The sequence below is a fragment of the Festucalex cinctus genome, chromosome 6 (genome assembly GCF_051991245.1).
Source record: "Festucalex cinctus isolate MCC-2025b chromosome 6, RoL_Fcin_1.0, whole genome shotgun sequence".
In the NCBI taxonomy this organism is placed as follows: Eukaryota; Metazoa; Chordata; class Actinopteri; order Syngnathiformes; family Syngnathidae; genus Festucalex; species Festucalex cinctus.
In genome coordinates this window covers 23,644,781-23,666,651 of record NC_135416.1, presented here as the reverse complement: position 1 = coordinate 23,666,651, position 21,871 = coordinate 23,644,781, and the positions used below count along the sequence as shown (strand labels likewise).

Below are 21,871 nucleotides of genomic sequence, written 5' to 3'. Positions count from 1 at the left end.
TTTAGGATGAAATCACCCCAAAAGATGAACAAAAACACAGATGTGTAGACTGAGAGAAAGTTAAAGTGTGTACATCCTGTATTTAAAAAGTGCATTTTCCTGAGTGAATCCGGCAGACAGCCCCTTTAATAGTGGGTGATGTTTTATCTGATTTGTGGAAATTCTAATATGTTTGATATTTTTGACACTTATAAATGTACACATTTAAAGCATTGTGACCGGATGTAACAAATATAACACAAATCAAAAGTCATATGTGGAAGTTGATTTTCAAAATAATAATAATAATAATAATTGTTTGTTCAAAAGGACCAATACATACTCTATTTACAAATAGTCAGAATTTTCTCTCATAAATTGCATGGTTCAGGCTTTAAAGGGTTAAAAAAGCGTTTCCATCCTTCGTCTGTATTCTGTACTGCTGCTGTATGCCAAAGCATCCGTCACTTATGATCATAAACCGGGACAGTCTGGAAGTTGCCAACACCTTGAGAGGAAACTTGTTTCTTTTGAAAAGAGAACAGCGAGGAATGATAGATGGCTTGGAGACAGACGCAAACATCTCATTGGAGGTTGACACGAAAGACAAACACATTTGTAGTTTGTTTTGTGTGGTGGATAGATTTCTGTCATGAGAAATCTTCACTCACGTCATAATTAATGTCTCTTCCCCTGGCTCCCCCAGCACACCATCTACGAACAGCGGTGTACTGGTGAAGCTGTACTTGTTCCACTGGCGTCCTTCATCAAAGCTCAACCTGGGAACACAAACATCAATTACATTTGGGGCCCACGCTGTGCGCACAAGATAATGACCCTGAAAGTTGTCTAATGACTTTATTTCATATTCCGCACAGGGCTCAAGTGGTACATTCAAATGAAGATTGATCACAGGTAGTTAGACTCTCAATAAATTCAAAGACAGAAAGATGCAATCAAATGACAATTGTCGATGCACTTTTTTTTTTTTTTTTTGTAAGGAGTTCGCTCTACTATAATAATGTTCTCCGGTTAGACAATAAACTCATTAGCTTTTGTTTGATGAACTTAATACTCTGGGTTTCATCTCCAGGAATGAGTCATGCTGTGACTGATTGCATCTCTGTCACCATGACTCACCACAAGTGTCTGATGGGAAGTGGAGTATGCCTTATTGCAACTAAGGCTCCTCCTTGGTCAAGATACAGCACTGCATACTCCTCATTGAAGATCTTCAGGGCAAGGACAAAGACAGACAGAAAGACTCACTTCATATGTCACTTTTTTTTAACCATTTGCAATCAGGAGCACAAAGTACTAAAAATGCACTCAGCCGTCTCGCATCTATAGTAACTCACGTCTGTAAACGTCCAATAAACCAATGACAAACTAAAATTAATGGAAACAAAACCAATTAAATGAAATCAAGTGAGTTGCAAGCTGCTCACCAACACTGAATCCTATGAAAGAAGATTTAATTCGTGAAATTCTGACGAACGTCAATGAAAAATGTAAGGAATCAAAACTAGATCAAGTGTGACAGGGTGATGTGGGTTAAATATTTATCCGGGGTTATGAAGGTGTAAATGAGGTACTTTGGTGAACAGTTACTGACACTGCTACATGTGTATTTTGTGCACTGGTAATTTGAGAGCTTGTAGCACAACATAACTTTGTTTTGCTTGGCTGATCTGATGTTTGTAGTCACAAAAGCTCCCCTCTCACTCCCTCCAGTGCTAGCGTGTCATTTCTCTGTACTAGTGTTACAGCCATTATTTTCATAACGTTAATCTATCTAGATTCCTGTTGACATGTTTTGGCTACTGTTGACTTGTTTTGACCTGCCTTTTCACAGAAACCTGCCTTTCACCTGTAATTTGAGGAGACTTTGACTAGGAAATGGTTGAAAAGCGATAGAACTACCAAAAATAAATGTATAGTACATATGTTATGGAGAGTCTCAGCTACTTTAAGATGGAAAGTTAATACCTTCAATAAAATGGACGATTATGTTTCAAATGTGAGACGCAAATTTCAAAGACCATTTTTTTTTGTACCTTGCTGAGTTTCTTGTAATTTACTGTTCACATGAATTTAAAAGTCTTTTCTTACATTTACATCTGACTTGTTGCACTTTAAAAGAATTCAGAATCTTTTTTTAATTCATATATTCAATTATTGAATTAGAGTATGAAAAGGTTTTCCTCTCATCATTACTCACCTCAGTGCTACTTTACTTTCATTAATAAACTAAATCATTTGACCAGTTACTGCCTACGTAAAATTTACTTTGGAATTTAACATTTGTAGAGTTTTTATTATGTCCTTAACATTTAAAAACTGATGTTTCATAATTAGTCAATTTCGGATTGAATAGAAGTGAATTGAATCAGGAAAAATCGAAATCGAACTGAACTCTTGTGAATCAAAATCGAATCGATTGAGGAAACTCGAATCGATACCCAGCCCTAAGTTTTTTTTTTTTTTTTTTTCTGGTCAATGCTTTTGAACTTTTGTGCAGTAAGAATAAAAGGTAAAAAAATATCTTAATTTAGAACCATCACAAAACTGTTAAGCATAAGAACAGTATTGAATATCAGCATAATATGGATCTACCCCCACCTGTCTCCATGTGTTCCCAGCATCCGAGGTTATGTACACACTGACGTTGCTGGTGGTCAGCTCAGAACCGAAGGAACCTTTCATGAAAAAAAAAAGGTCAACACATGAATGAAGAATTCTGACAAAACGTGTCTAGCAATTGATTTTAATCTGCTGAGGAGACAGCAACAGTGAGTGCTGCCACATGGTGCTGCATACAGAAATACTAAATATAGTATATAAGAATGGACAGGACCTATGTAGACTGCTCTAATAAATAGTCATTCTTAATACCGTTGTGTAACATGTACAATAGTAAGTAAGCAAGTAAGTTGGCCTTCCACTTGAGACGACACTGACAATAAGGCAAGGCAGTTTTAATTCTATTGCACAATTCATACACAAGGCAACTGAAGCAAAGACACAACAAACAGTTAAGCAAAGCAGAGAAAACAAAAGCAGCTTACAAAAACTATGAAAAAGAACACACATTGACATTTAAACACAGGTCAATTCTTTTTTAAAAACATGACCTAAAATGTATACATTTATAAATTTATCAGTATTTTCACTCTCACATTTCTTACACGTTTGTGAAATGGTCCATGCACCCACACTTTTTAAGAAAAAAAAAAAAAAAAAAAAAAAAAAGCTGCACTATCTCCAGACAACCTGCGGCATGTGCTGCTGAGTTATTGACACTGAGGACTCATGTGGGAGTAAATATCACAGAGGTGTGAATTCACCCGGGGGGTGGTGGTCTCATTTTCTGGCATTTATTTACTTTTGCTCCACAGTGAGACGCTATGAGTATTTTTTCTTTGTCTCGTTTTCTGGTGGAAACACTGCTGGTCTGAGGCAGACATCAAATGATGTGGCTCTGTCTTTCTCTGTGAGGTGGCACAAGTTTCAATGAACACGTTATAATCTCTTGTATAGTCCCTGGCATAGCGCTGAAGGGTGTCTATAATTAAATTTAATCAAATTAAAATTAAAATAAAAGACAAAATTCTTGTTCCTGTACCAAACCTGATTAGAAATTAAAGGGAGTTCATAGCACACTTCTCCCTCTTTCAAATAGCATTTGCATAAATAAAAGCACATAAAAGTTGAGTCGTCCTTCAGTCATCTGTGCTTTTCATATAAAACTCACTGAAGCGGTACATTTCCACGTCTGTGTGCATGTTCACACAGCAGCCGTCGCTTCCTGCAGAAGTGTCAAGGGGTCTTATAAAAGCTGAGTGCATAAAGTTATCCACACTTTTTATCCAAAACTTGAGCTCGAACAATCAATCTCAAGGACTTAAAGGAGGTCTTTTTGACTTACTGTATCTCATGTTTTCATGTTGTTTTTGGATTTTTTCATTTAGAAAAACAAAAGGTTTTGAACTCACCTGACGCTACAATGATCCCCGGTGCTGAGTCCCTACTTGCTATGTTTCCAGATGTGTAGGGATTTGCAGAGACATGAAGATGAAGATGCAATGAACAATATGGCTGTGTAAACACACAAAAACAGAAATAGTCATATTCTTAAATAGGAGTGTGATGATATTTCGATATCGCGATAAATCGTGATATTTTGTCTCCCGATACATTATCAATACGTCTACGCAAGTATCGCAATATTTGTAGTTAATAAACAGCCACGATAACAGCTCCATTGTTCATGACTTATTGAGCAGTTACTTGGCGGGCCACTGGGGGGAGTGCCTCATCAGAGTGGCGGGGAAATGGACGCAAGTCTTCAGGCAAAAGAAGACTCACGAGCTTTGTTTTTTTTATTATTATGATTATTATTATATATTAGAGATAGACCGATATGGTTTTTTCAGGGCCGATACCGATGCCGATTATTAGTAGTCAATGACGCGGATAACCGATATTTGGAGCCGATATTAATTTTCACTAAAAAGGGAAAATATTGGCATCAAAATTTGGAAAAAATACAAACTCCAGTTCTTTTCTTTTCTTTTATTTTTTTATTTTAAAGTATATACTTATTGAGCAACTTTTAGGGTAGGTAAAATATTGGATTTTTTTTTTTGTGTGTGTTAATCTTAGTCAATAGACATCTTTGTTTTTAAAATCTAACAAGTCCCAGGATCTCCCAGGGGCAGTGGCATGTTTTCAAAAGTTAAATAAAAACAAACAATTATTTTTTTTACACTAAATAAAGTATTTCAATATATTTGAAGTATTTTATTTACTTTTTAAATTATCTTAGTTTTAATTTCAAACAAAAACAGATGGTGCAGAGAGTCCCTAGGGTCAGCAGCATCTGTGAAAATTTTAATTGAAAAAAACAAAATACATTTAAATTAGTTCCTTGAAGTTTTTTTTTTTTTTTTTTTTTGGATCTATTATCTGCCATATGATTCTTCAAAATGGCCGATGCCGATATTCGTCAAAATGCTTAATATCGGTGCCGATAATCGTCCCAGCCGATAATCTGTCTATCCGTATTATACATACATTTTTTTTTTATTATTATTGTATTTAGATTTTTATATATGTATAATATATATATATATTTATACATTATATTATATATTTATATATATAATTTTTATTATAATATTATAATTATTTTTTTATTTGATTATTTATTTATTATTTATTATTATCATCATCATTATTTTATGATTAGTTTTATTGTAGATTATCGTGGATTTATTACCTGAGCAATAATATTGATAATCGCGGTATCCTCATATCGTGAGATAATCATTATCGTGAGCCTTGTTTCGCATATCGTATCGTGAAGTAGCCAGAGGTTCCCACCCCTATTATTAAAACTATCAAAATTAACCAAAAGCAGCACGAAAAGAAAAGGAAAAAAAATCCTAACAGATGACGCAACAATTTCGATGTGCAGCCCTCCCATGCCATTCAGTGTGTATCACATATGCCATTTCTCTATTGGCTTGGCTCACCATTAGTTTTGATTTGGTTAACCTTTAACAGCACAATTCTCATTACGACCGAGCAAAATGCCAGTGATGCAGGCCATGCGATGACAGGCTGGTTAGGGCTTTATTAAAACGTTGACATTTGCTGACAAATTGCCTTATAATACGGGTAGAAGGCAATGCATGCTGCAGAATGGCAGACTGAAAAAAAAAAAAAAGAATGACCATTTTGGTGTAGAAATCCATGTTTACAAAAGATCTGCAATCTCAAAGTCATCAATTATGAAATTTAACCATATCTATAATATACTATTTTTCTCTTTGGTCAGAGTAAGCCTTAAAAACACACACATCAGAGGTAAACTTTTTTTTTTTTTTTTTCATCTATTTGTTAGTGAAACCAGCCCACCGAATATTCAGATGCTTCCATAAAGAAATAGATAAAACAAACAATTATCATATTTATTTTTGTTTTGCCTAGTACCCTCTGCAAGTCTGTAACAAGATGTCATGGACTAGATCAAAGTGGTTGGCCTTTTAACTGGGCTGGCTCAGAACACTTTGAGCCGAAATCCACTAAAGCAAGGTTCACCAATTCTGGTCCTTGAAGTCCGGAGTCCTGCAGGTTTTAGATGTTTCCGCCCACTAGAACACCTGATTCTTATAATCAGCTCATCAGCTTGAATAATAGAGATCCTGATCTGTAGTAGCAGGTGTGTTGGTAGGCGGAAACATCTAAAATCTGCAGGATTCTGGACCTCAAGGACTGGAATTGGTGAACCTTGACACTAAAGGTTTGTGTGGCATTTGCGCGGCGCTAACAGAGGAGAGTCTAATCCATAAAGCATACGCAGATGGAGAAATTCATTACTCACTGCGTTGCCGACCTGATTTTGCGCATATTTAAATGAGGTAATTTGGCGCAGAAATTTCCCACTTCTATGCATATGATCCTCACTGATAAACATCGTCTAACTACCTGCCTCTCCTCAACGCAGTCAAGCCAGCCGGTTCTTAATTTCAAGTTCGCCCTTTTTCAAGGATATACGGTAGAAAGAGTGCTGAGACGCTACTGTGTACAACACACGATTAGTGGTTAGAGCGCTCGGACGTTCGGGCATACAACGACATCCGGTTTTCAAAATAAGAGACTGGCTTTCAGAATTTAATATGTAATTGACAAGCAGTTAAAAGATGTCTCAGTATAATACAGCATCTCTCTTTACATATCCTTGGGTAAGAGGTGTATGTAGGCCTATCCATCAGCCAACAACATCCTGCACTCTTGTAGGGTAAATAGGCTCCATGACCTGGAATTGAGCTTGAGCTATAATGTCAATATGTACATATAAAGTTAATTGAAAATGAGGGAAAGGTTGAAATGAAAAAAAAGAAGAAGAAGAAGAAGAAGAAGAAGAAGAAGAAGAAGAAGAAGAAGAAGAAGAAGAAGAAGAAGAAGAAGAAGAAGAAGAAAAAACAGGTGTGTGTCAACCAGCCAACATGGAGCTATGATCCAGCACTGATTTTGGGTCAATAGGTCACATGAGCTGGAAGCTGTTGTGCTAAAATGCTAATATTTGAAGGGGAAAAAAAGTGTTGTGTTAAAAACAAAAAAAATCAAGAGGGGTGCGTCAACCAGCCAACATGGCACTATGATCCAGCATCGGTTTGGGGTCAATAGGCCGCATGACCTGGAAGCTAATGAGCTAAAATGCTAATTAGGGCCCGAGCAGCGACCGCTGCGAGGTCCCTCTTGTTTTTGTAAGAATTATTGTTTATTAGGGCCCGAGCAGCGACCGCTGCGAGGTCCCTATTGTTTTTGTAAAAATTATGAGGGTCTAAACATGCACAGAAACTCATGAAACTTGGAACACAAATCTGGCCTGGTAAAATTAGTAATCTTTTATCATGTATTGTGCTATTTTTACAAAAATGAATCAATAGTGCCCCCTAGAAATTTTTAACTAAGCAGCCCCGCTTGTACGTTTAAGCAAGATCTTTGGAAATTTTTAGGTGTATGAGGGAGCCCAAGACCTACAAAAAAGTCTCTTGGACCCATGTACTAAAATGAACAGGAAACGAGCCACACATTTTTGAATGTCCTATTTTTTACGATTTTAGCACATTTACAGGGAGCATACTTTTGCCCACTTCTCCTACACGTTTAATCCGACTGACTTCAGACTTGACCTGGACCATGTCAAGACCTGAGCCAACGACAGTGGGAAAAATCTTGACTTTTCGGAATACTATATGATGAGGGCGGAGCATCAAATTTTGTGTTTCGCAATGAAAAAGGATATGCTTAATAACTCCCCGGTACATGCTCCAAAAAATCCCAAACTTGACATGTATGTTTATAGTCAAGGCCTGAAGCTATCTCTATGACAACATTCAGTTATATATGCAGCGCCACCTAGCCCTTGAGGCATGAAAAAAAAATACCCCCTTACGGTATTTTTACAAAAAATGTAAACTCATTCTAAGTGTTATAACTAAGTCATTTATGAATATTCTTTTACTTTCCACCACTCAAAATGTTCACTGGCATCATACCTAACCAAACATACATATTTTTGTTATTTAGTTTTATTGATTTTTGATAGCCTCTGTGGACATTAAAAGCAATATCGTGAATGAAGGATATGCTTAATAACTCCCAGGTACATGCTCAAAAAAATCCCATACTTGAAATGTAATTTATAGTCAAGGCCTGAAGGTATCTCTATGACAAAATTCAGTTATAAATACAGCAACCTAGTCCTTGAGGCATAAAAAAAAAAAAATAATGCCTCACTTACGGTATTTTTACAAAAATTGTAAAGTGTGATAACTAAGTCATTTATGAATATTCTTTTACTTTCCACCACTCAATATGTTCACTGGCATCAGACCGATCCAAACGTGTGTACTTTTTTATTTAGTTTCATTTTTTTTAAATCGCTTCTATGGACAATAAAAGCAACATTGTGCAATGAGTACGAGCGATGATGTGTATATGTACTTTTGCAAAAAAAAATAAACAATCAGGGCAACTCATTGCCTAAAAATAAAAAAAAAGACACTGATTTTTGCAGACCTTAACAATCACCAAAACCCATTGAGCTTGACACACTTATCACACCTGGCAAAAAAAAATAAAAAAAATAAAAAAATAAAAATCCACGTAATGGTTTATCTATCATGCCATTTTCAAAGAAATTCTGCTTCCAATGTGCCAGTACCCCAACGTGCAAGTACCCCAACGTGGCCCGGGCTGCGAGGGCCCTTTATAGCTCTAGTTTTTGTTGTTGTTGTTTTATTTTTATTTTTTTCTCGACACACACGTCCAATCACACAGGCTCTGTCTCAATACCCATACTACACCCTGCGCCCTTTAATGAAGTGCTCACTTGGGCCATTCTCAATACTCACACTGCCAACCTTGTTCCACCCTTGTGCCCCTCAATCACCCATCAACGCGAATGAGCAATTGAGGGCACAAGGGTGGAAGTGCGAGTATTGTGATTGGGCCTTGCACAGGTGCACAAAGGGCCAGATCCACTAAATGTTTATGTAGCTTTTTTGCGGCGCTAACCGATATATGGAGCAATCCAGGAGCGTGTAATCCACTAAGCACACGCAGATGGGGAAATTGACCTTTCCGTAAACCACGCCCGCATGACCTAGTAAACCAATCAAGACACAAGACGTCATGTCTGCGACGGCACCTGCGTTTTGCTGCGGACAAACAAAAGCAATCCAGCTCCCTGCAGTGCATTGCGTCATTTGTGTGGTTATCCAAAGTTAAGAAAAAAAAAATCATAAAAATGGTTAAACACTGTTGTCATGGCTTGTTTCAGAGTGATAGCCTGCTGAAAATTATATCAAAACAGCAGTAAAGTAGTACTAAAGCAAAAAGCCCAGTCAACGGCAGGTATGACTCCACACCTGGATGTGCGAAGCATTTATTTGCGGCCCCTGTACAACCTGCAGCGCATGCGCACAATGTCACTAAGGGCGACAACTGCACTAGGGCAAAATATGTAGGTGACGTTCAACTTTGATTAAAATGACACGTAAAAATGAAAAAAGGATTTTTTTTTTCGGCACAGGAATTACCATCGGGGCGTAGTGAGGTGACAGTGCACTTCGGAGAACTGATACACCCTATACACACTCGCACCCATCAACGGGAACACGCAATTGAAGGCCAGAAACGTGGAAATGCGATAGATAGATAGATAGATAGATAGATAGATAGATAGATAGATAGATAGATAGATAGATAGATAGATAGATGCAGATACTCACTGGCATACAGTGTATGCTATTGCCTCGCAGGTCTTTGTTTGGTGCCTGTAATAACCTCCAGTCTCTGCCTCTATTGTAGGTAATATATGTCTTGACTTGCTTATCTGTCTTTTTGTTGGCCAAGAACATGCCTTTTATTCCTGCCACCTGTAAAATCATAAAGAAAAAAAACCTCAGAAAAGCTCAGAAACTAATAATATTAACAACAACAACCACAGATTTAACTTGAAATTAAATCCCTCACAGTCAGACTGGTGAAAATGAAAGCAATTACACTGGAATGACAATCTCAAGTACCAAAGTAAGACAATCACACCCGCTTGCCTCTTTTGTATTCCCAACAAGACCAGAGTGGCAAATGATCAACTATGTGGACATTTGTAAATGTCCAATGTGTTTCTAAAATGTTTCTGACTGTTTTCCTTTTGGGTAGTAGCTTCGGGATACTGAAGTGAGTCATAGGCAGTTGCATCAGGCAATGAAACTCCATTTTCATAACTGGCACACACTTCAATCTGTCCCAGAGGAAGGATTTAGAATATCCTATATTCTGGGTGGTGACCCCAATCAAGACAGTGGATTCGATACCTTAGCCCAAGCCAACGTAAAGACATGAGCAGCATCCTCAGCTGCTTAATTATTTTCTTAGTTTTTTTTTTCTCTTTTTGATTAAATTGATATGTGTCTCAGATACTTTATGTACATATTTAGATTTATAATAGTATAATTCTGTTGGTGTTAATAGTAGAGTAGCATTTGTACATCTAACACATGTATAATATATGCCTCACAACCAATCTTTTACATTTACACAATGTGTTTTGAAGAAAGACAAAAACAAAGTTATCCTTATAATTCATGTTTGATGTTATTTAAAAAAAAATGTGTGATTCAGAAAAGAATACTTCTTCATCAAGTTCAGCCATCATCGTACTGTTCAGCAGTTGACACGGGTTGCAGTTGCATGCTGAAGCCCTCACACGGCACACCCCAGACAATGTTGATGAACAAGGTTGTACTAGAGCAGTGCTTCTCAAATAGTGGGGTGGGCCCTCCCAGGGGCCCCAGGGGGGCGCGAGGCTCCATCAAGGACCTCGGGGAACATGCTTTTTTAATTTTTTTTAGTTTGATTTTTTGTTTACTGTCCTAGAATAAAGTGCAATTGCACCTCCACTACATTAGGGGGCAGTGGCGCAGGGAGCATTCGCTCGGTAGTGTAGGGGTTTTGTTTGCACTGAGCATGTGTGCTTTGCACACAGCAAACAAAAAAAAATCTGCATAAAGTATTTTAGATTTTTGTTTTGCTGGTTAAAGTTTTTTTTTTAATATAGTGCTCCTCGGTTGGTGATCGGTTTGAATGCATTATCATTTATTGATTTTATGTCATTTTATTTTTCCATATCATATGGTTTGACATGGTCAGTCAAAAAATGTTTAAAGTTAAATTAATATATATATTTTTTTTAATTTCAGATGCACTTTAAATCTGTTACAGTTAATAAAGCTATTTGTTGTAAGTTGGTCCATATTTCTTTCTTTTTTTATTCTCTTATACGTTAATATGAATACAGTGTTATGCAGTGGTGTGCTTATAACTATTTTATAGACAAATGATACTATTTATAGTCGCGTGGGGGTGGGGGGGGCGGGGGGCGCGAGATGTTTTCTTCTTACTCGGGGGGGGCATGACAGAAAATAATTGAGAAGCACTGTACTAGAGTAACATGCTAAGGAAGGCCACCACTAATGAAGGAGAATGATTTTAAAATATTATTTGTTTACCTCATATAGATCAACCATGACGTTTCCTTCAGGGCCCATGCTACTGACAACATTCTCCAAAGCCAGAGTGTAATAGACACCTGATGTGTCAGACACATACAAATTATAGGTTTCATTCTGGTTCCACTCCTGTACTGCTGCCACAACACGGTTTTCGTCCGTACTGATGACATGCAAATCCTGCAAGAAAAGTGAAACCATTACAGGTTATGCCCTTTTTGTTCTATATATGCTTCCATTAAAATGAAAAGTGTCATGTTTATACATGCCTTAAACGTCCTGCATATGTAGGTACAAAATGAATGATGTAATCTAACATTTGGCATGGAGATTATTGTTGACTGACATTGTATACTGGCTAATATTGTTTCTAAAAGATCGTGTTTAATTGTTTTAATAACTACTACTCATGCAAATGATCCTACAACAACAACCCGACAATAACCCCTTGCAGTGAGCTTCATCCGGGAGGGACTCAGAGTCGAGCCACTGCTCCTCCGCGTTGAGAGGAGTCAGCTGAGGTGGCTCGGGCATCTGATGCCCATCGGATGCCTCCCCGGAGAGGTGTTCTGGGCATGTTCCACAGAGGGAGGCCTCGGGGATGACCCAGGACACGCAGGAGAGACTATGTCTCTTGGCTGGCATGGGAACACCTTGGATACCACCGGAAGAGCTGGTTGATGTGGCTGGGGAGAGGGAAGTCTTGGCATCCCTCCTAAAGCTGCTGCCTCCGCAACCCGACCTTGGATAAGTGGTAGAAGATGGATGGATGGATGGATGGATGGATGGATGGATGGATGAAGAGGACCGCCAGCACTTCCCACTTAACTTGTGGAATGCTCCATAATATTGACAATCAGGTACATAACATTTTCCTTTGAATCACATCATTGTATTATAGTTTTGTTACGACTACTTAAACGCAAAATAGAAAACAGTGCTCGGATTTTAAAAACACTAACACACTTAGCACAACCACGCACACGAGATGCAGAACATCTAATCCTGTGCAAAATGAATCTAACCTTGCCAGCAAGCTGAATTCTCACGGTATTTGTGAGTTCACAAAATCCAGAGAATACATCTTGTACCTCTCCCCCTGATACATTTGCAGCCAAACTTTTTTTTAGGTCGGATCAGGCATTGTTTAGGGCAGGACGAAACCAATAGGCGCCGATGGCGGGCGACTGGCAGGGGTGGGGGACGGGTAAACAAACCTAACAGCCGAGTGGACCCTGCAATTAATTCTGCTCTCGCAGTATTACTCACAGTTTCCTTGTTGAATTTAAACAGCGAGAGGCACTGCATACATTTTTATCTAGGAAAGATGAGGCTGACCTTATGTTTATAGTGATGAAAATCTGGTCCAATGTTTTGCTCCTTCAGTGTAAGGTCTTGATAATTAAGCAATTCTTTTGTTTTATAGTGTTTGTGCAATTGTTAAAAAGAAAAAAGAAAAAAACAAAACAAACAAACCTGCAATTGAGATATCGTAAATTACTTTTCTAATAATCGGGCAGTAGGCGGCACGGTGTCGAGTGGTTAGCACATCCGCCTCCCAGTTCTGAGGACTCAGGTTTGAGTCCAGGCTCCGGCCTTCCTGGGTGGAGTTTGCATGCTCTCCCTGTGCCCGCGTGGGTCTTCTGCGGGTACTCCGGTCTCCTCCCACATTCCAAAGACATGCATGGCAGGTTAATTGGGCACTTCGAATTGTCCCTAGGTGTGTTTGTGAGTGTGGATGGTTGTTCGTCTCTGTGTGCCCTGCGATTGGCTGGCAACCAGTCCAGGGTGTCCCCCGCCTACTGCCCAGAGCCAGCTGAGATAGGCTCCAGCAACCCCCGCGACCCTTGTGAGGAATACGCGGTCAAGAAAAAGGATGGATGGATGGATGGATGGATGGATGGATGGATGGATGGATGGATGGATGGATGGATGGATGGATGGATGGATGGATGGATAATCAGGCAGTGTTGGTTACCTTGGGCAAACTGTACTTTGGCAGTTTCATTGGGGTAAAGACATCCCTCTTCGCAGACACATAGTAGATTGGCGTCCCTGTAGTCGACACCTACATGTTATAATTACATGAGCAAGACAAATTATGATGAAACAGTTTTGAACAACGACCCCTGAATATCTTTAATTCTTCATATCTTACACCGCTAAAACGTTTCCACTGTGATGTTGAACTTGACAATCACCCACCTGGACAAACACATACTCATCTTGAACCACCAGAGAATTGGGGTCAATGTAGCCAGGGAATGGTTTGCCCTTGTTGGCATCTGTGCAGTTCTGGAGTTTGCAGGTGACATACAGTGCCTCTGCTCCCACCACACACACAACGCACACACACACACAAACACACACCAAGGCATCAGTCTTGCCATTAACCAATGAAGATAGACAACCTTCCCATAAAGCCCGACAGCCTTTTCGGCCTTTCCATATTACTCGTGTCAATAAAGTGGTCTCACTAATCTTGATGCTAGTTGAAGGTGAAGATAGATGAGCAAAGAGGCCAATTGCTTTCTTTGCCTTCAATTGCAGTCCGCTGAGAGTGTCGGTCCCCACATGGGAGCCTCTGCCAAATATGTGCTGGCTCTCTCCATGTGCACATGATCAATAGTGATAGTCTCTCGCCTCGGATTGGAACATCACACACAACAAATGTTGCTTTCTGGCTTTGTATGATTGGCTTTTGTCTGCTGTGTTGATGTCGAAGAGAGGCATTGATTTCTTGTTCCATTTTGCTTCCAACAATATGTTTTTTATTTGGCACTGCCTATCTGGAAAACACCAACATTGTACAAATTCCAGACTTTTAGGCAACCTAGACTGTTGTTTTTTCACACCTTGTTTTTATGAAAATTATATAAATCAGAGCTCAAACGATTACATCTGTGACCATCTGAACCGAAAGCATCCAGTTCAACTTCACTAACCGTACTTGGTGCCTGCGGCCCTTGGTGACAGAATACAATGGTACCTCTACTTACGAAATTAATTGGTTCTGGAAGAAAGTTCTTAAGTAGAAAATTTTGTAAGTAGAGACATATTTTCCATATAAATGCCCTAATCCGTTCCAAGCCTCCCAAAATTCATACATAAATGTTTTATAATGCATAAAAAATGCATCAAAACATGTAACAAATACATATTACAATTAGATTATTGCACAATAAATGAGAATACCTTTTTAACTGCTGTCCTCTTCGTGTTTTTGCCCTCTTTTTGGTTCATGTTCTCTCTCAGAAGTGTTTTTGCCTAGTGATTTGTAAAGAACTGATCCAAGGATGTTTTTTTTATTTTTATTTTTATTTTTTTTTAAATCACTCAATCTCCACTCACGCTTACATCATGTAAGCCGCACATGATCTCCCAGGTGGATAAGTGAACCCACGCCATCCGGCACCGAAGGCATATGACGGTTCCACTCCTCCACCTGGAGCCCTTGTTTTTTTTCACAATCCTTTGAAAATGTCCAAGGCAAACATCATCATAGTGAGCGATCGCCCGAATGGTGAACACTTTTTCTGGGTGATTCTTTTCAATAAATTCCGAAACTTGATGGAAACTTCAGGTACGGCGAGGCATCTTTTTCCAAAAAAGGCCTGTCTCGTCGCAATTAAAAACTTACTGTGCAACGTAGCCTTCATAAATCACCAATTGTTTGAATTTTTGCACAAACTCGTCGGCCGTTAGTTAATACATTTATGTAAAACTATCTAAACACCTCCCGAGGGGCGAATGACGAGGACGCTACATAGACACATTCTATTCTGTATCTATGGTGACATACGGTACATGACCCTCTTAGCCAGTGGGATGCCATGAAGATGCCAGTAATAGCCTAGGGCAGAGCAGCTGTAAGTATGTTGCATTCAGGAAACTCTGGGAGCTGCAAGTAGCAGCCCATACTGTAGTTTTACCTTTCGTATCCTGAAACTTCTTTCGTAACAAGAGGCAATATTTTCCTGTTGAGGAGTTTCGTAACTTGAAAATTTCATATGAAGGGATGTTCGTAAGTAGAGGGTACCACTGTAATAAACATTGATGCTAGCTAATTTATACCAGTTGTAGGCTAGTTAGTTTGCAGTGGTTGTAGCCTGATATCATGTTAGGATGCAGAAACCAATTTGTATTCAATTTCAAAAGCATAATAGCCCGCACTCAATAATTCCTTGTCAAACCCATGCTCATCTCTTCTCTTACTGTCCCTCACACACACAAACATGCAAACCTTTCTCCCGGTGTTAGGTTACCACACACCATATACGAGGGTTAGGGAACCCTGGTCCCCGAGAATCGCTGTCCTGCCTGTTGAAGATGTTTCCCTCCTCGGTGGTGACAGAGCGGTGGCACTGTGAACGGTGTGCCACTGTTCCTGGTGGCGGCGACTCGGGCCGAGAGGCCTGACCGTCGCACTCCGTGGGGCCTCCGCCTCGCCTCGCTTGCTGCCGCCTCGGTTTGGCCTCTCCTTTCCCCACGTACACTCAACCAGACCCAGCTGTCGGGTACGCAACTCTCCCTGCTCGTTCAAAGCTGAACCCTGTGTTTTGCGCCCGCAAAATGGAGCGTGTGGGAGCAGCAGTGATGTAGTGAGCGTAAGTAACAAGTATTGTTGAACGGCTGCGGTTAGATAATCCTGACGTTTAAAAACCATGGTTAATCGTAAAACCTGGGTAATTGCTGCACCACTACCCCTAAGGGTGATAGGGAACCCTGGTCCTCGAGAGCCACTGTCCTGCCTGTTTTTCATGTCTCCCTCAACCAACACACCTGATTCATGAACAAGATCATTTATCAGGCTTCGACAATGCTTGCTGATTAGCTGATAATTTGAGTCGGTTGTGTTGGAGGAGAGAAACATGGAAAAAAGGCAGGACATTGGCTCTCGAGGACCAGGGTTCTCTATCCCTGTCCTAAAGTATGCAAAGTTATGAGCACAATTGTATTAAACTGTATATCATCAGACAATATCCCACTACATTCATTCATTTTAATTCATTCACTGTAATAAAAGAGTCGTTTTTCTTTTTCTGGGAGAGACTGCGTTGTTTCCCTTGGCTTTCATAACATTCTAATGCATGCATTATTTTTTGATTCCATTGTTATTTTGCGACCCCAGACTCATCTATTCATGTTGTCCCTTTACATTACCCTTCAGCAAACTTCACCATGCAACTTCCAATTTGTTCTACTTTGGCTAATCTCACAATACAGTACAAAGACATAAGAGAATGGAGTGCTGAGCATAAAATTCAATTACTCACGTCCTTCAGAGATGGTGGTTTCCAGGTGAATCAAACCTGGCTCCTTGTCCAAACCCATTTTTGACCTGAAAGGCGGACAATTGTGATTTAAAAAGGAAGAGCGTATCCTTTTTACCCTCTTAGGGTTTCTTTAACATTACAAACTTGTCCAAAATGCAAAAATTTGGGTCTGTATGTTACACATACAAACAGGACAAAGGAAAACTAGATACTAAATGTGCCCGAGGATTCTTTGTAGGATATGAGAAAAACAGCCCGGCATATTTAGTATATTATCCGGACTCAACCAAAGTCCAAAAACACAGGGTAGTTAAATTTGCAAGCAAGGAATATGTGGAAAAACAGACACAAACAGATGAGAAAAATCAATGCACTAATAACGACGAGGGAGGAACCTGTACCTAGGACTAGGGAAACTGAGCAGGAGATCTCTAAGAGGAGAGAAGACACTCCAGAAACAAGCTCAGAGAGATGTGCACACAATGAGAATAAAGGTGCAGTGGAAAACGAACCTGAAAGTAGAAGATATCCAACTAGGGACAGAGTGAAACCTAGACACTTAGAAGACTACATAATTGAAGATGAGGATTGTGCTGGTGTTCATACCACCGTCGTTCCTGACATCAATAGCAGAGGAAAAGCCATTAGTTTTCTCTTGATTGCATGGTTGACTACAGATGGAATAGCATATAATCCATCCATCCATCCATCCATTTTCTTGACCACTTATTCCTCACAAGGGTCGCGGGGGGTGCTGGAGCCTATCTCAGCTGGCTTTTGGGCATGAGGCGGGGTACTACCTGGACTGGTTGCAGGCCAATCGCAGGGCACACAGAGACGAATAACCATCCACACTCACAAGCACACCGAGGGACAATTCGGAGTGCCCAATTAACCTGCCATGCATGTCTTTGTCAATGTGGGAGTAGACCGGAGTACCCAGAGAAGACCCACACAGGCACGGGGAGAACATGCAAACTCCACCCAGGAAGACCGGAGCCTGGACTCAAACCCGAATTCTCAGTACTGGGAGGCGGACGTGCTAACCAGTCAACCACCCTGCCGCCCTAGCATATAAAATTATGGTATATTATCCTTATGGCATTTAATATGTATTAAAGAGACTGAAGGATCACAGGAGAGGCAAAGACAGCAATATATGGAACAGGAGATAAATTAATACAGGCAGAAAAAGGGGACAAAAAAGAAACAAAACATTTTTACAGGTTGCATAAAAATAATAATATACAAACCTGAATCTGTGCAACAATAATGCAGGAATAAGAAGATATCGCAGTAGTTATTTCCCTGCATGTAATATTTGTGTGATGGCCTACTTATTGAAGCCTATAACTTGAATGATTTGTCCACATAGCTAAGAAAACTATTGTTAAAAAAAACAATATGCATAACTAGTTTAAATATGAATATTGTATATGCTTAAAAACTTGGTGTCAGAGGCCAGAGCAGGTGAAGAAAGGATCTCTAAACATAATTTTGAGATGGAGCTGTTGCCAAAACAAAATCATGTGAGAACTGTTTTTTAAACGTTATAATAACTTTGCATATCTTTGCAACTTACAAAATCGTTTAATTGATGCAATGACCTTGAAAGCCTTCAATGTTTATTTTATTTTAAAAGCATTGATACCACACATCACACAATTTTAATACAAAATGTTTTCACTCCTGATCAAAAAGAATGTGACGACTGGGAGAGAGGAGAAAAACTAAAATTACACTTAAAAAGACTGGGGGGGGGGGACACTGTTGGCTACAGAATGTTGTCCACAGGCGATTAGGACTATCAGACACAATATCACTGTACACATCTTTTAAAAACTCCTGGCCTCTTTTGACCATCACATTGGGGCAATATTCTCCCATGAGCTTAAAGTTGTGTGGGACGCTCGGGGACACATTTTAATATGGTGTATTAAATAATGTAACATATACGCCAAAATGAACGGTTCCTCGAATCAATACATATTAACAAAGTATTTCACAATTTTTTTTTCAATAATTACGCGGCAAAATCCTCATAAGCCAGGCAAGCTCAGCAGCCAAACCGGATATGACGTACTACAACCATGTAAACAATTACCTGTTGGCTCTATGTTCATGTGTTTACTGATTCATTTCAATTTTTGGATTCATTTGTATTATGCCGTCACGTTGCGTTACTGCTTTTGTTCGAAGCGACGAGAGGATGGCGTGAGCCTGTTTTGGCTCCTCAGAGATGCACTTTTACGTGAAAAAGATGGAGACTTGGAATGGCACCTGCTACCAATTTAACACCATTCAGAAAGAGAAAGAAACCGGTAACAACTAAAGTATACTCAACAAAAATATAAACGCAACAGGTTTGTTTTTGCTCCCATTTTTTATTAGATGAACTAAAAAATTCACATACACAGTATCACCATTTCGTCTAAATCTGTGACAGTGAGCACTTCTTCTTCGCTGAGATAATCCATCCCATCTCACAGGGGTGCCTTATCAAGATGCTTAGACACCATGATTAGTGTGCCTTAGATTGCCCGCAATAAAAGGCCACTCTGAAAGGTGCAGTTTTGTTTTATTGAACTAGTTTTCTGATGACTCAAATTGTGAGTTAGATTTCGAAACATTTGGTTTTATTTGACATATGCCGGACATGTGGGCAAAAAAACATTGTGAATGAATCTAAGTCACAAAATTAGAGTAACAGGTAAGTAATGCAGAAGAATTGTTTTGAAAGATGCAGGGATGCACAGCGGCCGAAGAAATACAATCACTGGGTTGCCATCCATCCATCCATCCATTACAATCCTTAAAAAGGACATTAGCTACCAGCTTGTGATATATTGTAGCATTTTAAGATGACAGTCGTGGCAAATGGTCACTTGGCTGTTATTCATCATTGTTAGCAAATGCTCTGCTCTTTGAAAGTGAACGGTTTCTGGCAACGCGAGTTAGAGTGATTGGGTCATGATTCGCCACTTCTGTGAAGGTGATGGCATATAGTTTATTAAAGCTATTAATATTTCTATACTTTAGCTGTGTAAAGAATACATGATAACATAGTTTATCTTAACTATGTTATGCAAGAGGCCACTTACCATAGTGGCCTGTTGCTTCAGTGAATTGCATACTACAAATATTGGGATCAGAAGTGGGATGAGCAGCATGATGTAATCCTTAAGTGAACCAGATCAGCTCATCCTGACAGAAGCAGTGATGAGGCATGGAGAACAAAGAAAATACACAAGATTAAGGTTGGGCCAGAGGGAATTGGTCCATGCACAGGAGACAGTGTTCCTCGACTAGAATTGGGAAATCCCTTTGAAGTTCTACAATGGACCCCGGTCAGACACTCAAAGCTGTATATTCGTAGACTGTGCAGTGTGCAGGTGCACTCGCATTCTTTGATACGCTCCCCATGTACCTGGCAATTTGGTGGCTGAAAGTAGACGAAACTTTACACTTGGTGACGTAGCAAACTGTAGGGGGTGTAGCTCAGTGGTAGAGCAAATATGAGGCCCTGGGTTCAGTCCCTGGCATCGCCACTTCGTTTGTTGCTCCTCAACCAACATAACAAGGACAATCATAAATTGACCAATTATATAGAAAGGAGTTTCCTGAGGTAACACCCCTCATTAACGTGGACGTGACTGTATTCAATTAGTCACGGCTGCTGCGTTGTTAGCATGGCTTGTTCATGATCTCATGTTGCCCAACATTAAATGTTATTGATTTGATGTTGTATTTTTTTGGAATATACAATCATTTAAAAATACAAGAGAGGTGATTAATTTACCTGACAACTGGGTGAGAGCGACAACTTAGGGTATGATTTTCCAGGCCAAGCGATGCAGCCATCCGCAGAGAAAACAACCATTACATAGCCTATGTATACCTTTGATTTGTCATGAGGGCTGTAACAATTATTGTCCTCATACCAACCTTTTTTTTTTTCTTTATTCTACCTTTGCGATGACTACTCCTTTCGTTTTTCGTGAATCTACCTTCCTTCCGGCTTGATTATGAGTCCTTTGATTCCAAAGGACTCCCAACCCTGTTATTTTACACCTCAACATCTGGCAGGAGGCTTATATCAATGTTCATGCTTGGTTCAAGACACCCAGACTAGACATTGGGACGTTTTGGGCCTATCGACCTGGCCCAGCTAGCTTCCCCAGTACTACACATCAGATGGGGAGCACTTTTGTGCCAGACATTACTTTGAAGTTCACACGTGACAAGAGTGACACCAAGCGATCACAATCGGAATTACCCTGTTGAAGTCTGCACGCTTATAATTAACCTAAATTTCACATAATTCTGGAAATAAACGGGACTCTGTGTGTACCGGAATTACACAAATGATTCATGTCATGTTTTCTTTGTGTACAAATGTAAAAACTTACGTGTGTGCCTCAAAGAAAGGCCAAATAAAGTTGAGTGCTACTTAATCTAGCTAAATAGCAGAAGCTTAGCCGACTAAGTAACTGGATGATAGCATTAGCGTTTGAAACGTGTTCAGAATGATATGTGTTTATTTGTGAAGCACTGGCTTGTCAATTCTAACTAAATTTAAAATGCTATTGTACGCCAAAAGGTTGCCTTCGTAAGCAAGCTTGCTTCTGGCGTACGGAAGGGGCGGAGCTCCTGGCCACTTGCCCCGTGAGGTTAAAAGCCCAGCGTGCAAGGACCTCTCTCTCTTTTCCTGCAGACTATCTTTCCCTGTGGACCTTTGTATTCCTCCTCTCTTCCCTGACCACCACAGTGGGAGAGCGACTACATGGTGTCTTTGTTTGAATCTGGAGTTCACCAAAGCGCGCGCGCCATGCAAGGAGGCAACTACCACTTGTGGCCCTTGTTCTGGAACTCAGTCGTTTGGACATTTTGGCCCCCTTTACCTGCTCCAGCCAGGAACGGTACCTCCTCCGTGCGCCTGAACCACGTGGTGTCCAAGCCACGCGGTCTCTCGCCTCCTGACGCACCATCAGGAGCGCACCATCAGCCGCGGGCCGATTCCTTCTCGCA

The 21,871-nt window shown here is 39.9% G+C and overlaps 1 protein-coding gene across 5 annotated transcripts in view; it reads right to left on the bottom strand.

The window, feature by feature from the left end:
• sorcs1 (sortilin-related VPS10 domain containing receptor 1) overlaps positions 1-21,871 on the bottom strand; it is a 215,843-nt gene that overhangs the window by 49,482 nt on the left and 144,490 nt on the right. For all 5 annotated transcript variants that reach the window (XR_013284119.1, XR_013284120.1, XM_077525635.1 and 2 more), the window contains exons 6-14: positions 16,844-16,908; positions 13,773-13,891; positions 13,546-13,635; positions 11,568-11,747; positions 9,786-9,932; positions 3,975-4,077; positions 2,602-2,678; positions 1,120-1,211; positions 651-758 (exon numbers count right to left, since the gene is read on the bottom strand). Coding sequence is in view for 3 of the 5 variants with exons in the window: in XM_077525635.1 (XP_077381761.1) it covers positions 651-758; positions 1,120-1,211; positions 2,602-2,678; positions 3,975-4,077; positions 9,786-9,932; positions 11,568-11,747; positions 13,546-13,635; positions 13,773-13,891; positions 16,844-16,908 (981 nt within the window). In the remaining 2 variants the exon portion in view is untranslated. The remainder of the gene's footprint in view (positions 1-650; positions 759-1,119; positions 1,212-2,601; positions 2,679-3,974; positions 4,078-9,785; positions 9,933-11,567; positions 11,748-13,545; positions 13,636-13,772; positions 13,892-16,843; positions 16,909-21,871) is intronic.